Source organism: Talpa occidentalis, unplaced genomic scaffold, assembly GCF_014898055.3.
Source record: "Talpa occidentalis isolate TD23 unplaced genomic scaffold, MPIMG_talOcc4v2.1 talOcc4.11, whole genome shotgun sequence".
In the NCBI taxonomy this organism is placed as follows: Eukaryota; Metazoa; Chordata; class Mammalia; order Eulipotyphla; family Talpidae; genus Talpa; species Talpa occidentalis.
The window spans coordinates 69,570,824-69,594,037 of NW_023601104.1; the positions used below are offsets into that span (position 1 = coordinate 69,570,824).

The 23,214-nt window shown below is 41.6% G+C and overlaps 1 protein-coding gene and 1 long non-coding RNA gene across 2 annotated transcripts in view; one reads left to right on the forward strand and one right to left on the reverse strand.

Moving 5' to 3' along the window:
* The window catches only part of PRKCH (protein kinase C eta), a 205,355-nt gene that overhangs the window by 131,946 nt on the left and 50,195 nt on the right, over nucleotides 1-23,214 (forward strand). Inside the window, exon 10 of the mRNA XM_037503471.2 lies at nucleotides 12,200-12,354. Coding sequence (XP_037359368.2) covers nucleotides 12,200-12,354 — 155 coding nt within the window. The remainder of the gene's footprint in view (nucleotides 1-12,199; nucleotides 12,355-23,214) is intronic.
* LOC119239163 (uncharacterized) lies at nucleotides 4,769-12,149 on the reverse strand. The gene is made up of 3 exons (XR_008550149.1): nucleotides 12,059-12,149; nucleotides 9,646-9,854; nucleotides 4,769-5,173 (listed from the first exon to the last, which is right to left on the reverse strand). It is a non-coding gene; the product is annotated as an uncharacterized LOC119239163 (long non-coding RNA).

Here is a 23,214-nt window from a genome sequence, read left to right on the forward strand (position 1 = left end):
CTGAATCAGTGCTTTGGCCTGCCTACTCCAAAGAAGGGCAGCAAGGAAACATTAAGGAAGTGGAATTGATGGGCTTTTCCAGGGTAAAAGGGAGAGGAGCGCAAGAGATATGGTCAGTTGGAAGCCTGCCCATGTGCTGACCGTGACATTTCCCTAGTCTGGTGCCAGTCAGCCTCATTGAGTTTCATTACATGAGATGGCCATAATGTTTCTCATTTACCAGGAAAACACTTGGTCTGTGAAAAGTTTTCGGTGTCCCTCCAGGTCAAACTTGTTATATTAGAGACTAGTCTGACCTCAGACAGACATATCCTCTCTGTGGGCTTGACAGAGAGGTTGCTGGGTGATTGGATTCACCTGCAGTGCCTTCTAGGCTGTGTGAAATGATAAGTCAAAAAAAAAAAAAAAAAAAAGGTTCCAATAGGTCCTCCCTTTTTGTGTCTGCCTTGAAGCCTTGGTAATCATTCTTAATGTGGTTAAATTCCGTTGGTTGCAGTTCAGGCATGGTGCAATCAGATTTCCTCACCAGGGTGCTTTTTCACTGTGACCTCTTTGACGTCAGTAACTGTTTCCTGTTGACTTGAACTCCATATTCGCCCTATAGGTAACTGCTCATTGGAGAAAATTCATAATGGAAGGGTCCTTGTGAAAAATGCAGCACAATGCTGTCTACTACTGGAGATTTCCTTTTTCTTGGACACAGGTGCTCAGTGTACTCTACAGGTTTTGATACAGGGCTGAAAAAAATTCCAAATCAATTCTTAGAATTTGGGTCAATAAGTTTCTTTTTTTTCTTTTTTTTTTAAATAGTAAATTTTATTTTTATATTCCCCATACAATTGCAACCCCCCCTTTCTGATCCCAATCCCTCCCCTCCCGCCCCCCACTCCCCCAAAAGTGTCTGTTTCATAGTTTTTTGTTGATTCTGATTTTCACTTTCTTATAGTTATTCATTTTCCTGGTCCCTTATTTAAGTTTTCTAGATTCCTGCTATGAGTGAGACCATCTGGTATTTTCCTTTTTCTTTTTGGCTTATTTCGCTGAGTATGATCCCTTCCAGCGCCATCCATGTTGCTGCAAATTGCATGTGCTTATCTTTTTTGAATGCTGAGTAATATTCCATGGTGTATATGTACCACATCTTCTTGATCCAGTCATCTATTTTTGGGCATTTGGGTTGTTTCCAAAGCTTAGCTATTGTAAACAGTGCTGCTATAAACATAGGGGTGCAGGTGTTCTTTGGAATTGATGTTTCTGTGTCCTTTGGGTAAATACCTAGGAGTGGAATTGCTGGATCATATGGAAGCTCTATGTTTAGTAGGTCCAGAAATCTCCACACAGCTCTCCATAGTGGTTGGACCAGTTTGCACTCCCACCAACAGTGCAGAAGAGTTCCTTTTTCTCCACACCCTCGCCAACATTTGTTGTTGCTAGTTTTTTTAATATGTGCCATTCTCACTGGTGTAAGATGGTATCTCATGGTAGTTTTGATTTGCATTTCCCTGATTACAAGTGATGTTGAACATTTTTTCATATGCCTGTTGGCCATTTGCATTTCCTCTTCAGAGAAGTTTCTTTTTAGCTCTTCTGCCCATTTTTTGACTGGATTATTTTCTTTGTTGTTGAGTCTCATCAGCTCTTTGCAGATTTTTGTGATCAGTCCTTTATCATTAGTGTTGGGTGCAAAAATGTTCTCCCAGTTGGTGGGGTTTCTCTTTTTTTTTTGTTATTGTCTCTTTTGCTGTGCAGAAGCTCTTTAATTTGATGTAGTCCCAGCTGTTTATCTTTGCCTTCACTATCACTGCTTTGGGTGATGTGTCTGTAAAGATGTCTTTGATGTGCAAATCACGTAGTGTTTTGCCTATATTTCCTTCTATATGTTTTATGGTTTCAGGTCTTATGTCTAGTTCTTTAATCCATTTTGAGTTGATTTTTGTGTATGGTGTGAGGTAGTGGTCAAGCTTCATTCTTTTGCATGTAGCGTGGGTCAATAAGTTTCTATGTGAATCCTTGTTCTCCATTGCCTTAGGGTCATAACTTAGTCTTTTTTTTTTTTTTTTAAAGATTGATTGATTTCTTTATACAAGCACTGGGTACAGTCAGAAGCGCGGGAGGGTGAGAGAATTCACCAGAGCCAGAGCAGGGAGCAGAGCAGGCAGAAGGACCGAAATATACTGCTGAGGGGAGCAGCGGGCGATAGGAGAGGTCTGCGCGCCCATAACTTAGTCTTTAACTTTATTTTTTTCCAAGTTCTTTTTTTTTCCAGCATGGTAAAATATATATTAATTAAGTTGACCATTTTAACCACAATTCCATGGTATTTAGTACATTTACAATGTTGTGCAACACTTATTACTATCCCGTTCTTGAACATTTCATCACCCTAAAACAAAACTGTATATATTATTAGTCTTGGTCATTACCTTTAAATGCTGTTTCCCTTCTTTGGAATATTTCCAAAAGGTAATCTGCATCTACCTTGCAATGTCTTCAAGTAAATATAACATGTATAAATGGCCATGTCTATAGATTCTGGCTTTAAAAAGAAAAATCTTTCTCAATCTCTTTGTAAGAATGAATCATCTTTACAGGAAGGGAGAATAGTTGGTACAAAAAATGTCACCTCCTATGTTTGTAGCCCATGGGGAACACATTTGCTTTGCAACAATAATAATTATGGTTATTATTATGAAGCTTTATTTAAAATAGAGTATGAAGTATCTGATATTAGAAAACATACTAGAACTGAAACTTTGGCTAATATGTTTTGGTTATCAAATCTGCTTTTGTAACCTCTTGTTCAGTAGTCACTTCCATGAAAGAAAATTCTTTTCCAGGTCAAACTTGTGACCCTCTGGTATCAAGAAGTGCCCTGGGATCCCGCAGCTGGTCTAGGGAGGTGCCTGACTCCTTGAGCAGCTCCGTGAGTCAGGCACCATCTCTGTATCCCTGGCAGGCAGCTCACTGCTGAGGATGCTTCTGTTCTTCCAGGGACCAGGGCCCCGGGAGCAGACGCCCGTGGTGGCTGAAGCTAAGGGGAGCTGGTAATGATGAAGAGGATACTAATAGTCGCTAACATCTATTGAGTATTTATTGTGTTCGAAATGCTTTGCTTAAGTCTTTTCATTCTCAATACCTGTGAGTTTGATTGTCTTATTATGCCCATTTTTTAGATGAGTGTTTTGGGAGTTAGAAGATAAATACAGCAGGATGAGAGATGCATTTGCATGTCAGGTATCTTGGCTCCAGAGCCGACAGCCCCTCACCACCACACTGTGTTCCTCTTAGTGCCACTAGGAACTTGGGTGCTGGGCCCAAGGTCTCTTAGATTTAACTGGAATCTCTTTGTGATTTGGAGTTAAAAACCATAGCTGCCCTTCGTTGAGATTCCTCTCTGGGCTGGCCGTGTGTGGCATTTTGCTTTGGATTTAATCCTGACATGACCACTGTAGTTGTTGTTTTTTTACCCAGATTTATAAACAAGAAAACCTCTCCCTTAAAAATTGCACTGCTGGAGGGAAAGCAAACTGTGGAAAGCTGTTTGGAGGACCCTCAAAACATTAAAAAATGGATCTAACTTGTGAGCCAGTAATTCCACTATTAGGAATCTATCCAGTGGACACAAAAAACACTAATTTGAAAGGAAACCTGCATTCTTTATGTTTACTATAGTAGCTATTTACAATAGCTAAGATAAAGAAGCAACCTAAATGCCCAAAACAGATGAGTGGATCAAGAAGATGTGGTACACAATATACACAACAGAATATTATTCTGCGATCAAAACAGATAAACTCATGCTATTTGTAGCAACATGGATGGGATTATTATGCTAAGCAAAATAAGGAGGAAAAAGAAAAATATTGAATGGTCTAACTTATAGGTGGAGCTTAGGAAAACTGAACAAAGGATCAGGAAAAAGGCAAAACTTGCAAACTGACCATAGATTTAAGGCAAACAGCAAAGAAGGGGAAGGAGAGGGCCAAAAAGGGGAGGAAAGAGCACAAGGGACTGTGGATATGGTTGATGGGTGGTGGTGGGAGAACTGCAGGGACTATACCTGAGGGGAGAACAGTGATGTAAGGACAACAAAAAAAAATTTTTTTAAAAAAAAAGCTTTTATGATTGCAAATGCACATGTGGAAACATTAACTTGTAGTTTTTTGGACCCTGAAATAAAAAAGATTGTTAGACATTGAAAAATAAAAATGGTGTGCTTGGTTGATAGCTAGTAACTGAAAATGGTTTAACCAAAAAAAAAAAAAAAAAAAGAAGAAGTGAAAGTAAAGATTCAGACATGGATGCATGGATGCTCTGGTGGTGGAGGTGGCCTGTACATGTACTCTGAGGCGGTGGAATCTAGTTCCCCGAATCATATACAGAGCTGTAAACCAATGTCAGCATAATCACAGGGAAAGAAAAGAAAGATTCAGAGATCCAAAGGTATGACATGTAACCCTTGGGCAGAACTTGGTGAGGACTCCTGGGGGTCTGAAAATGGAAACCCATGAAGAGCCTAGGTAGTGTCTGGCTCAGTGACTCACACTCCCTACCACTTATCTCCATCTCGCTCTGTGTTTCTGCTTCATTCTCCTCCCATTTCCGACTGTCCATTCAGACTCTCACTACTCTTGTTATCCAGAACATTTTACATTCACACCACAAAGGCAGTATCAGTACCTCAATTCTGTTAGTTTGTAACTGAGGGGTACCCAGGGAAGGGATCTTGCTGTCTGCACACAAAGGAAGGAAAGGAAATAGATTCTTAGTGTGATAGATGTTTAACAGAATTAGTGTGCCTAGAGAGAGAAGAAAGGATATCCCTACTAATGGTTTCCCAATCTAACTTCTAATATTACCCATCTCTTTGTAGGCAAATGCCTAGCCAAACAGGATCAGCCATACATGGGGCCATGGAGGCCTCAAAGCTTGCCAAAAGTCTAAGGTACTTTCTGGTAGGGAACAGCAAGGAGGGCGCAAAAGGGGCCGGTCAAGTCTGGGACAAAAGCAGAGATGCAAAAGTACAAATGAGAAACACAACTGCCGTTGACTCTCCCAAGGACAGCCTTCTTGTGGGTCTTTCACCCGCGTCTCTTCCAGATGTCTTTGGATGTCTTTCCTCCATGTGTCTCCTGTAGGTCCCCTTCCAGCAGTACCAGGGTATAAATTGGGGCTGCAGAAGCAAGGCAGAGTCAGTCCCACTGATGGTATGTAGTCTGCTCATCTCTACTCCTGGTTTCTGTGAGCTCCAGGATCAGGAAGTCCTGTCTGAGACACCCTGGGACTTGGAATCAGAAGTGGCTGCAGTGGGGCCAGGGAAAGTGAAGCCAGGTCACTGCTCTAGCGCCCCTCCCCCTTTGATGGAGATGTGTCTGCAACAAGGCCTTTTTTCTCAGTTCCTGATCATAGCACGGCCTGAATTAAAACCTCTCTATCTCAGTTCCAGTTTTCTGAGTCTGACTCCCTGTGTACGGGATGTCCAGCCTTTACCCACTGTGCCTGCCGAGGTGGTTCTCAGAGGACGTGCTCACCGTGAGCTGAATAGGTACCTCAAGGGTGCATTTTAACTCCAAAGAACAGTCTTTACAGGGCTTTAGGGAATGCACACTGCTTAATCTGAAGGCCTCAACCAGGTCACGGGTATTTTTATCCCTTTTGGTCTGGGGAAGTAGCAGCTCTGAATTGATAGCCAGGGCAGACTTGGCCCAGGCTGCAGTGGGTTAATGGAGCCAAGCAGGCGATGACAGGAATTCTATTATTAACTAGGCCCCAGTTCTTGAGCCCCCCCTCTCCTGTAACTCACACCAGCGGAGGGTGTGGGAAAAAGGGATTTTTGAGTTGCTTTTCTTCCCTCAGGTGTTCCTCACCCTGTGCTAATGGCTTGCATTTGTGGTTGTTTGAATCAGGGACGAAAGAAAGGAACAAGGCACAAAGGGCTGGGCCACTTGGCTTTAAGACTGAGGTTAAACCGGTCTCTCCTGGACCTCAGGTTTGCTGCCAAGCAGGTAAGGGCAAAATTTACCTTAGAGGAGCCACAGGCCTGAGGGAAAGCTGAGCAGGTGTCCAGGATGTTTCTAGGAAATGAGACTTTAGAACAACTGGAAAGTCTATCTACACAGCTTAACCATAGGAAGAGTCGCCTCTACCATCACTGCTCAGGGTAGGAGTGGGAAGCTCTTCCTTGCTCCAGAGTGACTCAGGGCAATGTTAGTACATCGTGTGCACCTTCCCAAATGCAGGGAGCCCAATAGAGGCTTCCTCTCATTGCTCCCCAGTCAGTTTGTGGAGCATGACAATGTCTATCAATTCATTAATGAGACTAGTTCTTCAATGGCCCAGATGGCCAGTGGGGTTGTAGGTGGGAGGTTATTTCCCTCCTCCTTTCAGAACTTCATATTCAGGTCTCTGCTCTGAAGAGAGCATTGGCTAAAAGTGAAGGATTTCCTTTAGGTTGGTGGAATTCCTCCCATAGGGGTAAAATTTAGCTGGAGTAGATTTGCCTTTGTAGTTACTGGTGTTTTATTACATGTGGCAGGTCTCACGCTTGCTAGAGGTTATCTTAAGCCAGGTGCCATCATTGCTACCTGTTTTAACCCAGGCACTAAGTCTGTAGTTCTGGTAGAGACCAATAGGTGAGTGGTGGTGTGGATTTATAGGACCAAGATCCTGCAATTCTCAGTAGCGGGGCGAGGGGGCACACCCAGCTTTTTGCTTATTCTGCCAACACTTGGTTAGAAAGTAATGGTGTGTGTTACAGTGATGCCTGAGCTCAGCTGCCTCAGCGCTTGGGACTATCTCCCTTTGTAGTCACTCCTCTTGCCTCACTGTGCTATCACCTCCTCCCTCCTCATTCTAGCCTGACTCTTGCTTTCTTAGCCTTCAAGAAGAGGGAATCAACTATCCTAGAAGCTTTCACTAAGTCCCACCCCAGCCCCCAGGCTGCTCAGGGGTCCTGCTCTGTGACCGAATACATCCTCTGTGCCCCTCCACAGCACTTAAGTGCACGGGGTGATGTGTTCTAGCTTGGAGAGAGCAAGCATGGGGCTCATTCGTGCCACTACACTTGCCCCCACCCAGGGCCTGGAATAGTCTGTGCTCAGTAAACATTCCTTCTTGCTGAGAACCTAAGAGGGAGTTTATGAGAGAGCCTGTAAATGATCTCTGAAAGCCTCAGCTCTTAAAGCTGCATTCCAGAAGTCAGACCCTTCACTCTCAGTAGGATCCTGGGGCCCAGACTGGAGCCGACCGAGTCTCATTTTGGATGTCATTCCAACAAGCCAGATGGCCTGGTTCCTTGAAGCATCAGAAAGACATTTAAAGAAGCAGGTGGTTACTTACTAGTGGGCAGCAAAGGACGTGAAGGTGCCTCTGTCTGTGGCTGCCTCCTCACCCACCCCACTAAATACATGCTGTCTACTATGGCCTCAAACCCGCACTGTACCAGTGTCCCATCTTTTAGATGAAAATTTGAAAAATAGGGGGGAAACGTGTGATTGGTTTGTTTCCAAGTATAAAAGTAGTATCTCCTTTCACTGTAGAGACTTTTAGACATACCTAAAAGGATAAAGGAGGGATCAGTGTCACCCCAGTATCTGCAACCAAAAGCTGACTTGCCACTCTACAGGGAGTCTGTGTGTCCTTTCCGAGCACATCTGCATCTCTGGCGATAATGGACATCATTGTGCATATTCATGCTTATGATCTCTCTTTTTTTAAAGTGTCAGGTGTATAGCTTTGTACCTCAGCATCTGCACATGCTACTTACTAGACCCGAAGTCTAGTTTCCATCCACCACCATGCAATTGACCCTTTACCTGTTTTATCCTCTCCTTGCCCTGACACATCCCCCTTTCCGGTAACCTCCATTCTGTTGTCAGAATCTAAGGGTTTGTTTATGTGTTGTATGTTTGTCTTGTTTATCTTCTACATAAGAGTGAAACCATCCAGTAATTGTCTTTGTCTTTGACTATTTTACTCAGCATAATCCCCTCTAGGTCTATCGGTGCAAATGACAAGATTTCTTGTAATTTCTTTTGTAGTTGAGTAGTATTCCATTTTGTACATATACATTCACCAGTGGACACAAGTTGTTTCCAGATCTTGGCTGTTGTAACAAATACTGCATTGAACCACAGCAGGGTGTGTGTGTGTGTGTTCATGCACATGCATGCAGATATTTCTTTGGTGTTTTCATATTCTGCAAATACCCAGATATGTAATATACATAAATACACATTTATAATCTTTTTTTCACTGAAAACTTGTTTACTGTCACAGTCACCAGCAGAAACTATTGATTACAATCTTTCTAGAAGCCTCACCTGCACTCATGCTTAATGAAATTTTATTGCTGCTGATGACTTCTCACTCCTCTTCCCTCTGCTACCTAATGATGAGTGGGTCATCTTTGCTAAAAGCTAGAGATTTTTGTCATATATCTCCCCCTCTGCAAAAGAAATCTTAGAGAAATTGCTGCCAAATTTTAACTGCCTTGGGCCTCCATGGTGGCCTAGGTGTTAAGACACAACCTATGAAGCTGTCCGCAGCCTCTGCAGCCTCTGCAGCACGAGTTCGATTCCCCAGCCAGCCAGGGAGCAATCTACATGGTGCAGCAGACCTCTCCTGACTCGCCCGATGCTCCCCTCAGCAGTGTATCTCAGTCAATCCGCCTGTTCTGCTCCCCACTGTCTCTGGTGAATTCTCTCACCCCCCCCCCACACCTCTGGCCTGTACCCCAGCTCTTGTATACATAAATAAATAAATCTTTAAAAAAATTTAACTGCCTTTGCAACAGACGCTTTAAAATAGGTTGAACAGAAGTAGATATAAACAGAAGGTATTCCCATAGCAAAAATATTTTGCTAGTGGATAAACATGCTTTTTAATATTTCCACCTTTTGACATTATTATAGTCCTCGTTACCCGTTCTTTTGCTTCAGGAGTTGTACCCTCTGTGCTAGGTGTGACCATATAGGAGGTTGGAAATGAGCTCTGAATGAAAAGAAACCTTGTTTTGAGAGTCATAAACCTTATGACTTCCTGGCTGTGCATCACAGGAGCACTGCTCCCCACCCCTTCCATTATCTGAGAGTCAGCTTTCAGGCCTGGGGGTGGGGCCCAGGAAGAGGAGAAAGAGGGAGACTAGAAGGTTGTATTTTCTGCCCCTCCAGATCTGGAATTTAATCCAGGGTTTGGCTTTTCAGATTTTAGATATGAGAATAACGGGGTAAATAGGGGGATTTGAAATGGAAGAAATTTCCCTAAAAACACCCTCATCTTTTTAATGCCTACAGCCTTAGAAACTCTTTCCAGGTAAACTTGCTTCCAAAGGCCTGAGGAATAGCCACTTACCTACTGACCTAGTTCCAGTAATCAGGTATTTAAAGCTTTTGGGATTGGTGTAACTGCCAGTCACATCTATGATGTGAACAGGTCAGTTAACAAAAACATATTAAGGCTGACCTACTTGCAAATGATGGCTTGGGGTGACTTTACTGTCTGAGTCTTCTTTGCTTCCCATCCATGTCCAGCCCCCACCCCCCAATGAACACAGCATTGGCACACAACTCCTGTGCAGACATATGGAGCTTGTAGATGTGTCTCTGTCACATACAGGCCCTCTCCCCTCAGCCCCCCACTGCTTACCTGTTTGTCACCTGAGTTCTTCCCACTTGGAAGATGCAGGTCACTGCCGCTCCCCAAGCTTGTTCCACCATCACACACAAAGGCCCTCACATGACTTCCTGTGTTCCATTCTCTGTTGGATTATATTGGCCAACCAAAAGAGCTGTGTGCTGCTTGTTTGATTCTGTATATGTAAATCTTGCCATTCCTTGTTCACGTGATTCTTGTTTCTCATTCGCAGAGAGAGACATTTCACAGATAGAGGGAATTTTACCCCCCTTCTAATTAAAGCCTTACTTAAATTCAGGAATGGGAGTTCATCACTTATATTGTATTCTGAGAGAATGGGTCTGATTAACCCTGTGATGAATTGGGAAGTACATGAGAACACACATGAGCTCTGTTCATTATTGAGCCATAAACTTATGGTAACCCTTGGAGCAAAGCTGGTGGCACTGAAAACCACAAATAAAGGGGTTCTGCATGTGCACATCTTTTGTAAAACACCACCTCCTTACAAGATGGCCTCCCAGCCTCCTACCCTCCAAAAGTCCTGCAAGTACTTGTTCAGAGAGACCACCTCTGAGCCCAAGCAGGTAACCAGTTGTCATTGCTTTCTTTACTTCCCTTCACAGGATTTAACAGAATTTGTAAATTTTCTTGTTAATGATTTTTCATAAAATACTGTGTGTCTCCTACTTCAGACTCTCCATGGCCTGCTTATGCCTGTTTTGCTTTCTATTAGATTCCCTGCACTTAATTCAGCACCTGGCTAAACAAGGACTTAGTGAATTTTCAGGGGAGGGAGTAAGGAAATCAATTGCATTTTTTTTACTGCAGTTTATACTGTCAATCTTAAAAGCATCACCTTTTAAAAAAAATTAAATTGTACTGATTCACACACCTATATGCGTTTTTGGGTATATCTTCACGTCTCTGTCTATATAAGCCTAACCTGCCACCAACATTCTAGTGCCCTTCCCCCTATTGGGTTGGTGCCCTCTATCCTTCCTATCCCCTCTCTTTTTCTACCCCCTCTGGTAGCCACTACATCTATCTTAGAATCTATGAGTTCTTTTTGTTGTGATTTGTTAGTTCATTTGCTTTGGTGGTTTTTATTCTACATGTGAAAGAAACCATCTAGTAATTGTCTTTCACTTTCTGACATATTTCTCTTAGCATACTCAACTCCAATTCCATTTATTTATGTTGTCACAAAAGGCAAGGTTTCATCTGTTGTTAATAGGTGAGCACTATCCCACCACTTCTTTCTGTACTCACCTGCCCATGGACAGCTAGGTTGTTTCCATGTCTTAGCTATTGTGAATACTGCTGTGAACATGGAGGGGCATAAATCTTTTTGAATCAGTGTTTACATATTCCTTGGATAAGTACCTAGGAGAGGTATTGCTGGGTCATATGGTATTTCTATTTTTAGATTTCTAAGGAATCTCCATACCATTTTCCTGAGAGGCTGCACCAATTTATGTCCCCACCAACAGTGAATGAGAGTTCCCTTTTCACCGCACCCTCACCAACATATGTTGCTACAGCTTTTTTGATATGTTATTCTTAAAAATGTGAGGTGATGTATTATTGTGATTTTGATGTGCATTTCTCATATATGAGAAGTTGAACATTTTTTTCACGTTAACTATTTCTATCACTTCTTCCAATAAGTGTTTAATTAAACCCTCTGTCCATCTTTTGGTTAGGTGCCATGATTTTTTTGTTGTTAAATTGTATGAGTTTTATGTATTTTTTAGATATTTAGGCCATTATGGGAAAGGCCTAAATCAGTTTTTAATTGAGATTTATATATTTCTTTCATTCGGTAGTTTCAATTTGCACAGCTCTTATTCACATCACTTGCACAGCACTCAATACAGAGCATGGGTAACTTCAAGAGTTCATTTCACATGCTGTGTGGTGAGGTCCTTCAGGGTAGAGATGGCAACTCACTTGCCTTTTTACATTCCCACTCCTGACTCAAGAATATTCTGCAGGTGGAATTTCTAATGTCTCAAATACTCTGGCTGTCATTATACTTCTGTTTGGCTGATTAAAGTGTTTTCCTTTTTCTGAGATTGCTCTCTGCCAGGTGTGAGGACTAACGCATATATCAGATGTCCCATATTCTGTGGTTAGCTCTGCGTATTCCAGACAAAAGCATGTACCTTTGGAATTAAGTTGCTCTCCTCCAGTTTATAAAGGCCTGAGGTTTGGGGAAGGATAATATCATGGTTCTCACTTTTCTAATGTTGAACATCAAAAAAGTGTTAAGTTCAAGGTTACATGGTGTTTTCATCACACAGCTAGAACTAGAACCAAAAACTTCTCATGTAGACATTCAAGGCTGTGTGGGATTACCTAAAGAGAGATCCAGATATTCCCCTTCTGTATCCCAGGGATCTAATTCCCAGGCCCATCCTACCTTGCCTAGATCTGCTGTCAGGATGTCTCTTAACACTTGACAATCCCTTCTTCCCATGCCGCAGCCAAGGTGATATAAGACACTGACTGAACTTTGCCAATTGCTACATCACAATGGATCCTCTCTTGTGTTTGTATCCAGGATCGGCTGTTTTTCGTTATGGAGTTTGTGAATGGGGGTGACTTGATGTTTCACATTCAGAAGTCTCGTCGTTTTGATGAAGCACGAGCCCGTTTCTATGCAGCAGAAATCATCTCAGCACTCATGTTCCTCCACGAGAAAGGAATAATCTATAGGTGAGTTTTGGTTACCGGAAACTACTCTCATAATCCATCCCCTGTTCATTTAGTGCCTGACTTAGTGCCTCCTTCATTCGCTCATGATGGTCACTTGAAATAGTTTTAGAATTAAATTCACAAAGACCTGAGTCCACTAACATAAATGAATAACAGGGATTAACGTTGCCTGCAAACTGTTACTTGCCCTTGTGTGTTCTTGAGAAGTTCAGAAGAGGCTATTCATGAACTCCATCAGCCAGAGTTACTAAGGGCCTGTTTCAGCCAAACCCTGGAAGGCACTGAATACATCATTGCTCTCTTTTCCTGCTGTGACATTTAAAGCGATCCCTTCCATGTTTAATGTCCCTACCAAGACTGAAGAGTATGGATAATTGTTGCCCTAAGATGCCATTAATAACACTCAGTCACAAGGGGCTGCAGTTTACCAGAGGGAAGTGAAGAGTTGAACTGTTGATGAGCTAATGATATTTATTATTTCAGTCCCCTCCCAAATACTGTTTGGTTCCATCTCAATACACTCAATCTCCTGATCATAACAGACCTTTCTACTGGTTGACATTGCTAGAACCCAGAGCTCCAGGACTCTCAGCCAGGATCTTAGTCAGAGAGCAGGGGGTGAACAGGGAAATGTAAGTGTGAGTACTAGGCAGTTTTCATTCTTAAAATTTCCTTTTTCCCTTGTTGTCAATGTCCTCCTACTCTTTAAGTCATGTTATAACTTCGTTGCCACAAATATTCTTTCTTTTTCCAGAGATGCAATTGTTGCTTTCCTTTGAGGAAAAAAATTCAATTCTCTTCCATAATGGGAACGTAAATGTTGAAGTAAGGAATTTCCTGGTGGAAATATACTGTTGACTAACCTTGCTAAATACTGTTCCTTTTGTGAGCTTATGACACAATTGACATCATTACTAAAATGTAAGAGAACTTGAAAAAGTGCATATTCTTAATTATCTTGGGAGTCAAAATAGGAAGTGGGCAACGAGAACACGAGAAGTAAGGAATGCACAGGGTTGGTCACAGACACCGGGAAGGTTGGGGAGGCACAGGAGGTTTGCCAGGCATGATACAGAAATGCCTTCTAGTTCATTCTCAGCTCAGAGCCCTAAAACCTCAACCAGATATAACCCATTTGATAGGAATACAGCTGTGAGGTCGAGAAGGAGAGTACAGGGCTGGGAACTGGGACCACCAGCAGCTGCACTCTTTAACCTGAAGGTAACCAAGAATTGTCTCTGTTCTTTCTGAATTCTCAAACCTGCCACCAGGTGCCCTAGACGCCTGTGATGTGAGCTTTTTTAACCAGGCTCTCTGATATTCTCGTGGCCCTACTGCACAGTTTTCCTGTCTTAGCTTTCTGTCCAGTGCTTGACCAGAAGCGCTTTGTGACACAATCTCTCATAGAGGAAGGAGGCCAGGGTCCTTCCTGGTGGTGGTGTCAGAGACTCTGAGCCCTGAGCTCCTGCTTTTGTTCCCCTCCACTGTTTTCCCATCCATCTCTGCTGTATTTACCCCAGAGAGAGTCTTACCCCTATTTAATTCATTGCATTTCATAGAATGATGTCCCTGCTTGATGGACACTTGTGCTGCAAATCAAAACATGATGGCAGCAAGAGCAAAACTGAGCATCAGTACCAGCCCAGCCCTTTACCTCCACTGCTCCCTTTACCTTCCTAACAATATCATTCTATAACAATCATGGTATTCATAGCACAGAAAATCCTCACCTAACATCATCAATATCAATAGGTTCTTTAAAAAAATGTGACTTTCAAATTGTATATAATGAATCTAGGTCCTCAAATAACATCATTCAGTGTCAAGGGATTTTTTTTTCCCCTCATCAACATTATAGCAAAACAACTTGAACAGAAAGGCATTTGTCAAGGATCTGCAGTATTTAGATGAATGACTGAGTCTTAGAAAGACTTTATAACCAGTCTGCTAACTATCGGGAAGCCAAAATTCAAACTGGTTTTCACCACACTTGCCTGTGTGGGATATGACCATCTTCCCATACACATGTAACCTTTGTCTTGAAATGTGGGTGCTGGAACATGGTGTCATTGCTAATGAACCACTGTCTGCCCATATCTTAAGAAGTTTTATTTCAATTCTTGGTGTCCATGATTCATTTCTGAGAATTATTTTAATTTGTTCTTCAGCTTGAATCCTATGTGCCAGCTCTAACTGATAAGGTTGAATTTGAAAGGAACACATTTAATTAGGGTAGATTAAAATGCTATTTTTATCCTGTGGATTTATTTCACAGGATAATTTAATTCCATTCAGGGTTCTGGCCTGAAAGCAAGTCTTAAAGATAAGCCTTTGAAAGCCAAGTCCTTGGAATTCGTGTACAGTAAAGGGCATATTTGGGTCAAGGAGGGTGTGAATTTGATCCAGAGAGCATAGTGAGGAAGTTGGGAGTTTCAGCAGCTTCATTTATCATACATGTCCTGGAATGGCCTTCTCTCAGCTAAATTATCTCCCAGGTGATGCCTCTGATCTATCCAGACAAAGTTGTTGGCTGTTTGTTAGTTTTCCAGGTGCTTACTTTTCAGCAAGTTATAAAGATGGAACCATTTGCAGGTCATTGTCCAGTAGGATGTAGGAAGGCAGAGTATTAGGCCTCCTCTGACACAAGTCTCCTCTCTCCCGTAGCCTACTATGCTGTGTGTGAGAAGAGAGGGGCCAATTACAGTTATCAGCTTTTCTGCATATGTCTGATCCTAGTTCTCAGATATATTCACTTGCATTTCTTGGCAAATCAGAAGCCCAGTTTCTAGGAGATACAGCAAGGAAGGCTCTGCCTCTTTGCCTTTGGTTGGAAGGTCTGGAGCCTGCCACGGTCCAGAGACCAAGGGCTGGGAAGTAAGCTGTCAATGAGTTGCTTTGCTGAGGAAAAAAAAAGAGTATTCATTCATTTGTCCTGGGCTTGTTGGCTGATGGGAAGCCCCATAGTACTCATGAATAATTTACACTGGCATTGACTTTTCTCCAGAGTCAAGTGCCACAGAAAAGTTGAGGAAACAAAAGGGCATGCATCCCATTTACCTGCCAGCCAGCTTCTTCTTCATGTTCCATAAGCTGTACTAGAGAGAATTTAGCTATCATGGACATTTCAACCTCAAACTCCTAAAGCAAGCTAGCAAACATTGGATTTACTCTTTTTGACAAAGCTTGGACTGTATCTAAAATACATTGAAGCAGAATGATTTATAGAAGAGCACAGTTGAAATGTTGCTTCTTCTTACCATGTCACACTTGAACACACCACGCATTTCAGCACTGACTTTCCAACTCATGCATCTGACTGCTTTGTGCCATATGCAGGTCTTGGCCTGCTGAGTCCTTGGGTGCGTGATAATCAGTCATTTCTGCTGAAGTTCCAAGTCTGGACTGTGGTGTTTTGCTCTCCTATTTTTCACAGTCCACAGAAGCTGACAACCAGACCTCAGATATTGTCTATAGTTTTCATACCCTTATGTAGTACATTAACTGTTTTAAAAATCACCTCTGATTTCTCATCAAATTGAGAGAAAATCTAAATTTACTTAAACTTTTTTAAGTTTAGAATTTGGGAAGAGTATTAATCTCCCTCCAAAATGAAATTGTCTCTGAACACAGCTGTCAATCTACTTGAATATACCTATCTCTATATCACTGACTCTTGCTTCTGAAGAGTTTTATAAGGTACCATCAGGTGCCTTGTTGACTGCAGATACCAGTTATCTGAGCAGGGCTTTGCTTGGGAAGCCCTTGGGGAGGCCATCTCTGTGAGCATTGCTGCTGTGTCCAAGAATCCACAAGTCACCTGGTCCCAATTCAATTTGTCTGTTGTGTCAGTGATGATGAGCACATGCTTGAATTATTACTCTCTAATGTCTACTCTTCCCCGTCTGAAAATTGTCTGATTGTCATCTGAGATCTTTATTTATTTATTTATTTATTTATTTATTTATTTATTTATTTATTTTTTAAGTATATACCTTCAACAATCACTTTATTTTTTTTATTATTTTTTTAAATAATAAATTTTATTGTTATATTCCCCATACAATTGCAGCCCCCCCATTCTGACCCCAATCCCTCCCCTCCCGCCCCCGCCCCCCTAAAAGTGTCTCTGGTTCATAGTTTTTTGTTGATTTTGATTTTCACTTTCTTAAAGTTATTCATTTTCCTGGTCCCTTATTTAAGTTTTCTAGATTCCTGTTATGAGTGAGACCATCCGGTATTTTTCTTTTTCTTTTTGGCTTATTTCGCTGAGCATGATCCCTTCCAGCGCCATCCATGTTGCTGCAAATTGCATGTGTTTATCTTTTTTGAATGCTGAGTAATATTCCATGGTATATATGTACCACATCTTCTTGATCCAGTCATCTATTTTTGGGCATTTGGGTTGTTTCCAAAGCTTAGCTATTGTAAACAGTGCTGCTATAAACATAGGGGTGCAGGTGCTCTTTGGAATTGATGTTTCTGTGTCTTTTGGGTAAATACCTAGGAGTGGAATTGCTGGATCATATGGAAGCTGTATGTTTAGTAGGTCCAGAAATTTCCACACAGCTCTCCACAGTGGTTGGACCAGTTTGCACTCCCACCAACAGTGCAGAAGAGTTCCTTTTTCTCCACACCCTCGCCAACATTTGTTGTTGCTAGTTTTTTTAATATGTGCCATTCTCACTGGTTTAAGATGGTATCTCATGGTAGTTTTGATTGGCATTTCCCTGATGACAAGTGATGTTGAACATTTTTTCATATGCCTGTTGGCCATTTGCATTTCCTCTTCAGAGAAGTTTCTTTTTAGCTCTTCTGCCCATTTTTTGACTGGATTATTTTCTTTGTTGTTGTTGAGTCTCGTCAGCTCTTTGCAGATTTTTGTGATCAGTCCTTTATCATTAGTGTTGTGTGCAAAAATGTTCTCCCAGTTGGTGGGGTTTCTCTTTGTTTTTGTTATTGTCTCTTTTGCTGTGCAGAAGCTCTTTAATTTGATGTAGTCCCAGCTGTTTATCTTTGCCTTCACTATCACTGCTTTGGGTGATGTGTCTGTAAAGATGTCTTTGATGTGCAAATCACGTAGTGTTTCGCCTATAGTTCCTTCTATATATTTTATGGTTTCAGGTCTTATGTCTAGTTCTTTAATCCATTTTGAGTTGATTTTTGTGTATGGTGTGAGGTAGTGGTCAAGCTTCATTCTTTTGCATGTAGCGACCCAGTTTTCCCAGCACCATTTATTGAACAAACTTTCTTTGCTCCAATGCATAGTCTTTGCTCCTTTGTCAAAGATTAGTTGACCATAAATCTGTGGGTTTATTTCTGGATTTTCTATTCGATTCCATTGGTCTGTATGTCTGTTCTTGTTCCAATACCATGCAGTTTTGATGATTATGGCTTTGTAGTATAGTTTGAAGTCTGGGAGTGTGATGCCTCCGTTCCCTTCTTTTTTTTTCAGGAGAGCTTTGGCTATTCGGGGTTTTTTGTGATCTTTCTTATTTAGAAGTATTTCTTATATTACAGCAGACTTTCAGAGTCCCCAAATGTCTTGCATTTGAGCCTGGAACTTTGGACTCGTTACCTCACTTATATTGGAATATGATTCCTTATTTATATTTATTCTGGTCATTTGTGATAAAAATCTTCTTGTTAGGTAAAGGTGAAAGTCAAATTTAGGAGCTGTTTCACTTTGCCATCATCATTCTACCTGCTTTAATCTGTTGCTGCAAAGACAACTTGAAGTTGTAATTTGTTATTTTTATATAATTTTGCTTTCTTCAGGATGTGCTAGGGATTCTCGGTGTTAGTAACATTCACATAAGATTTCAATTGTGAGTACTTAATCAGGATTTCTACTGAAAATCGGAACCTATTAGTCTTTTTCCTCACTCTCCTCTTCTCAGCCTGACATAGATTGTTTTGCCAAATGATGGCTGACTTTAGTGTTTGCTTGTCTACTGTCACTGAAAAGTGGTCCCCATCCCAGATACCTAAGATGATTTTTTCAGGGACATGATTGAGAGCTCAGGCATTTCTAACTCACTAGAATAGCTTGACTTTCCCCCAGATGAAACTAGTTGGCCACTTTCTCCTCCCTGGCATAGCCCTCGGAGATATTGAACAGATGTTTATTGAGCATCTACTCTCTGCCAAGAATATGGTACAGGAATGAACAAAAACAAGATGTCCCCTTGTAAAGGAGAAGACATCAATCAAATGATCATGCTCATGGAAGCTCACAGCTGTGACCAATGTGAGGTAAAAGAGGAATGTGACACAGTGAATGAGAATCTCTAACATAGTGATTCAGTCTCATCAGGGAAAGGCAGAAGATTTCCCTAAGGAAGTGACTCTTAAACTGAGTTAACTAGTGAGGAGGGCTTTCACAACAGAAAGGACAGCCAATGAAGATGCCCAATATTGGAGTGGTGTGGAAAGTTCAAAAACTTTTAACTTGACAGTGCAGTTAGAATCTAAGAAACCTGTCTTCTCGTAGCTGGCATGGAACATGGAGAATAGCCACTTAGCCTGAGATATAGGTTAAGGCAGACTTCCTGGAGGAGGTGACACCTGAGCTGAGTGTGGAAAGTTTAAAGCTGAATGAAAATAAGGAGGGGGCTTCCCTGGTGGTGCAGGCGGTTGAGTGCTGCACTGCAAAACTGTCTGCAGCCTATGCAACACAGGTTTGATCCCGGCCAGCCAGCGAGAGTCCCACATGGCACAGCAGACTCTCCTGTCTCTCCTGCTGCTCCCCTCAGCAGTTGTATTTCCGTCAGTCTGCCTGGTCTGTTCCCCGCACTGTCTCTGGTGAATCCTCTCACCCTCCTGCACATCTGGCTTATACCCCAGTTTTTATATAAATAAGTAAATCTTTTAAAAAACAAGGAAAAGAAGAAGGGTATTTAGGTAAGGGGCAAGTTTGAACAAAAGCTGAGAAATATGAAAGTTCATGGTGAATATGTGGGTGGATAGAGCATAAAACTACAAAAACTTTGGTAGTACTAGAATGTAAGTTTGAAAATATGGTGGAAATAGAACTAGAAAATTTGGCAGAAATGAAGCTATGAAAGACTTAGCATTCTTGAGCTTTTTGAATTCTGTATCACTTAGTTTGATACCATTACCTTTCATAAGAACTGTAAAATGATGGTGACTTAAGACATATAGAAATGAATTCTGTTCTGTAAACTGTCCTGAGGTAGGCAATCCAGCTCTGCTATAAAAGCTCCATACAGTCATCTGAACCCAGATTTTCTGTTTTGTCATCTTTAAAGTCACCTCATAGTCTTAAGATGGTTGCTGCAGCTCCAGGGGTCATCTCTGTATTCCAGTTCCAGGCAATAAGAAGGGGAAAGGGAACGCCTCCCAGTAGTCAGCTCCCTTTAAGGAGACTCCTGAAATTCTACACAATATCTACTGTGAAATTAGCTACAGTTTGGTTACATGGCTGCACCTAAGTGCAGTGGAGGCTAGGAAATTATTACCAGGGAATGGTTCAGCTGAAGATCAGGGCTCTCTCTCTCTCTTTTTTTTTTTTTTAAGATTTATTTATTTATACAAGCACTGGGTACAGTCAGAAGCGTGGGAGGGCGAGAGAATTCACCAGAGCCAGAGTGGGGAGCAGAACAGACAGAAGGACCGAAGTACGCTGCTGAGGGGAGCAGCGGGCGCAGGAGAGGTCTGCGCGCCATGTGGGACCCTCGCTGGCAGCCGGGGATCGAACCGGCACTGCAGAGGCTGTGGGCAGCTTCGCAGCCCAGCGCTCAACCGCTGCACCACCAGGGTAGGCCCAGGGTTCTCTTCCTAAGGAAAAAAAGGGGAGAATAGTTATTTGATAGGAAGTTCATGGTGTCAAACATAAAACTCCATGCCAGGGAGTTTGGGCATTATGTACCAAATAAAGGTAAATCTTCAAAGAATTGTCATCATGTTGCATGATGTGAGTGGATTTATATTTTATATTTATTTGGGGGAAGAATGTGTGGGCATGTGGCTGGCAGGGGGAGGTTCAATCTGCGGCTGTTGCAGTGTTCTGGGTAAGAAGGTAAAAAGGACCTGAACTACGATAGTGATGCTAAGGAGAAAGGTATGTTTATCCAGAGATAGTAGCAAGTGGAACGGACAGCACCTACTGACTGAGTGGACCTAGAGAGTTGCCCGGGTATCTAGTTAGAAGGTTAAATGGATGATGGTCCCATTAGCTGGGAGAGAGACTATACCTAGAAAGCAATCTATGCAGAAGAAAAAGATGCTGAGATTTAGAAACAGCATGTCAGGTATCTCACACACATGCCAGTAGAACAGCAATGCTCAGTGGGCAGGAAAATATGAGTCTGAAGCCCAATAAAGAGATGGACTGTAGGGAGCCTCCCTGGTGGCTCAGGGGCTAAAGTCTCAGCACTATCAAGTTATCAGCAGACACTGCAGCACAAGCTCGATTCCCAGCCAGGGAGCTAACCCACATGGTGCTGCAAACCTCCCCTCTCTTTCCAGCTGCTGCCCTCAGCAGTGTATTTCAGTAGATCTGCCTGTTTTGCTCACCACTCTGTTTCTGGTAAATCCTCTAATCCTTGCACCTCTGGCTTATACCCCAGTTCTTCTACAAATAAACAAATAAAAATAAATCTTTTTAAAAAGGAAGAGAGATGGACTGTAACAAAATATTTGGATATCATCAGAATATAGCTAGTTCAGGCCATGGAACTTGATGAGATCACCTAACATGAGTATCTTAATTGGAGCAGTGAGCCAAAGACAGAATGGCAGAGAGCCAGGGTCTGTTATAAATCTGCCTACATTTGACTTTGGGGTTAAAGAAAAAAAAAATTGATAACTGCATCATTTAGAGTAAGTGTCCCAAAAATGTAATAACATTAAATATAATGCTGTAAAAGAGTAGGGAATGGTCATTTATTTTAAGTAAGTGTGAGTGGCAGAATAGAAGATCTGAGTGCTGGACCCAGCCCTGCTCCATGCTGGGCAGGGTGTGGACCTGAGAACTGATGCCCAAGCCTGCTTGCCCAGCTGCACAATTGGGGGTGGTGTTGCCACAGCTTCCCTATAGAGGTGACTCTCAAATCAGAGAAGCGACAATGTGAAAGCTCTTTGAAACATGCCATGTCGAAGTAAGAGATTATTCTTTGCTGCATGCTGTCGGATGATTCGGGTTTTCTTTGTAGCTTAGGCTTGTGCTAAAATTATCCTCAAGGTTCTTCCTCTGAAATAGGGAATTCTTCATAGAAAGTGGAGTTTTAGCTTGTAATTTCAGCCCTCTAAGGACCAGTCTTTTCAGGGTACATGAAATCTGATTGTTTTCCTTTCAAATCAGATCATTTTCTTTGCATTTTAGCAATACCTTGATATACTGTGTAATTAATGTAGCTAGCATGTGTTTATCATAAATTCCTAGGAAGTCCAAGTGCACTGATTGTAAAACTTGAAATTTGCTTTAATTACAGCTGTCTCTCTAATGTTTGGGGAAGTAGTTACACACCATTTTGAGTTTACCTTTTCTGGAATTGAAGCACATTTTTGATTATCAACTTGAGGAAATATTCAAGAACCTTTTTAGACCCTTAGAGTATTAGCATCACAGTTTCAGGTAGAAGGAAATTTCAGGCCTGGAACACTATAATTGTTTTTCTGTTCCTCATTTATTAAATCAGAATACTGATTCTCATCAGTGTTCGACCTTTTGCATCAACAAAGACAGTGGTTATTTGGGAGTAATTGATAAATGGGGCACTGGATTTCACTGGCTAATGAAATCAGACCACCACTTTTGCTCTTCTCTCCACCAAATTGATGAAGCAAACTATTACTTCATTGTAATTAAGCACAGTCTTGGATATATTTGCTAAGCAATAAAAAAAAAATACAGTCAGTTGACCTTTAGGTATCAGATGAACATTGCCTGTTGTAAGAAATGATTTACTTGTGTAGTTCAACAAATGCTTTTGAAATACCTACTCAGTGCAAAGCTTTATGTCAGGCCCTCAGAGAGTAAAAGAATAAAAAAAGGTCCTACCCTTGCTTGGGGTATTTGTTCATTCCTTTAACAAATATGTAGGGAGGCACCTACTGTGTGCCATGCACTCTTTTAAGCTCTAGGTGTATTCAAGAAATAAAGCAGACAAAACTCCTACCCTTAAGTGCTTAAATTCTAGCAGGTAATCAGACAAACAAAAAGGAAATATATTGAATTTGGGAGAATTCTGTGGAGAAAGAGCTGTGTGAGAGGAAAATAACATTTAGGCTGGGGAGAATGGTTTGACTCTTTCCCCCCCACCCCAAATCTGCTGAAAGTACTAAGAAACAATATCAACCAAAGAGCAATGAGCACCTCTAGAACATAAAATTTTGTCTATGGTTACCACTTCCCTATAAATAGTTCCTTGGTATGATGATTAGCTTTATGTGTTGTCTTGACTGTAGTATCCAGTTATTTATTTGTTTATTTTAATTTTTATTTAAATATTTTATATAATTCTTACATCTTTTTTCATCTTTGTACAATGCATGCATTTCTGTTTTGTTTTTATCTTTTACATAGAAATTTAAGTGCAGGAACCTGAGCATAAGAGGAAGCAAGCTTTTTGTGGGAAGACTGGGGGAAGTGTGGGGGGCGACCATTTGGGGCAGAAGGAATGACAGTGGCACAGTCTTTGGGAACTGTGTGTACTCGCTAAGGATTGGCAAAAAGAACAGTGGGCTTGAGGACGGTGCTCATAAGCAGAGAGCGGGACTGGATCCAAGTTCATTCACTTTGATTCTGTAACAATAGCTATATGTTTGGAGCATGTATCCCTTAAGGACAAACTTCTCCATGAGAAATTTTTAACTGATTCAATTTTAACCAGTCATGAC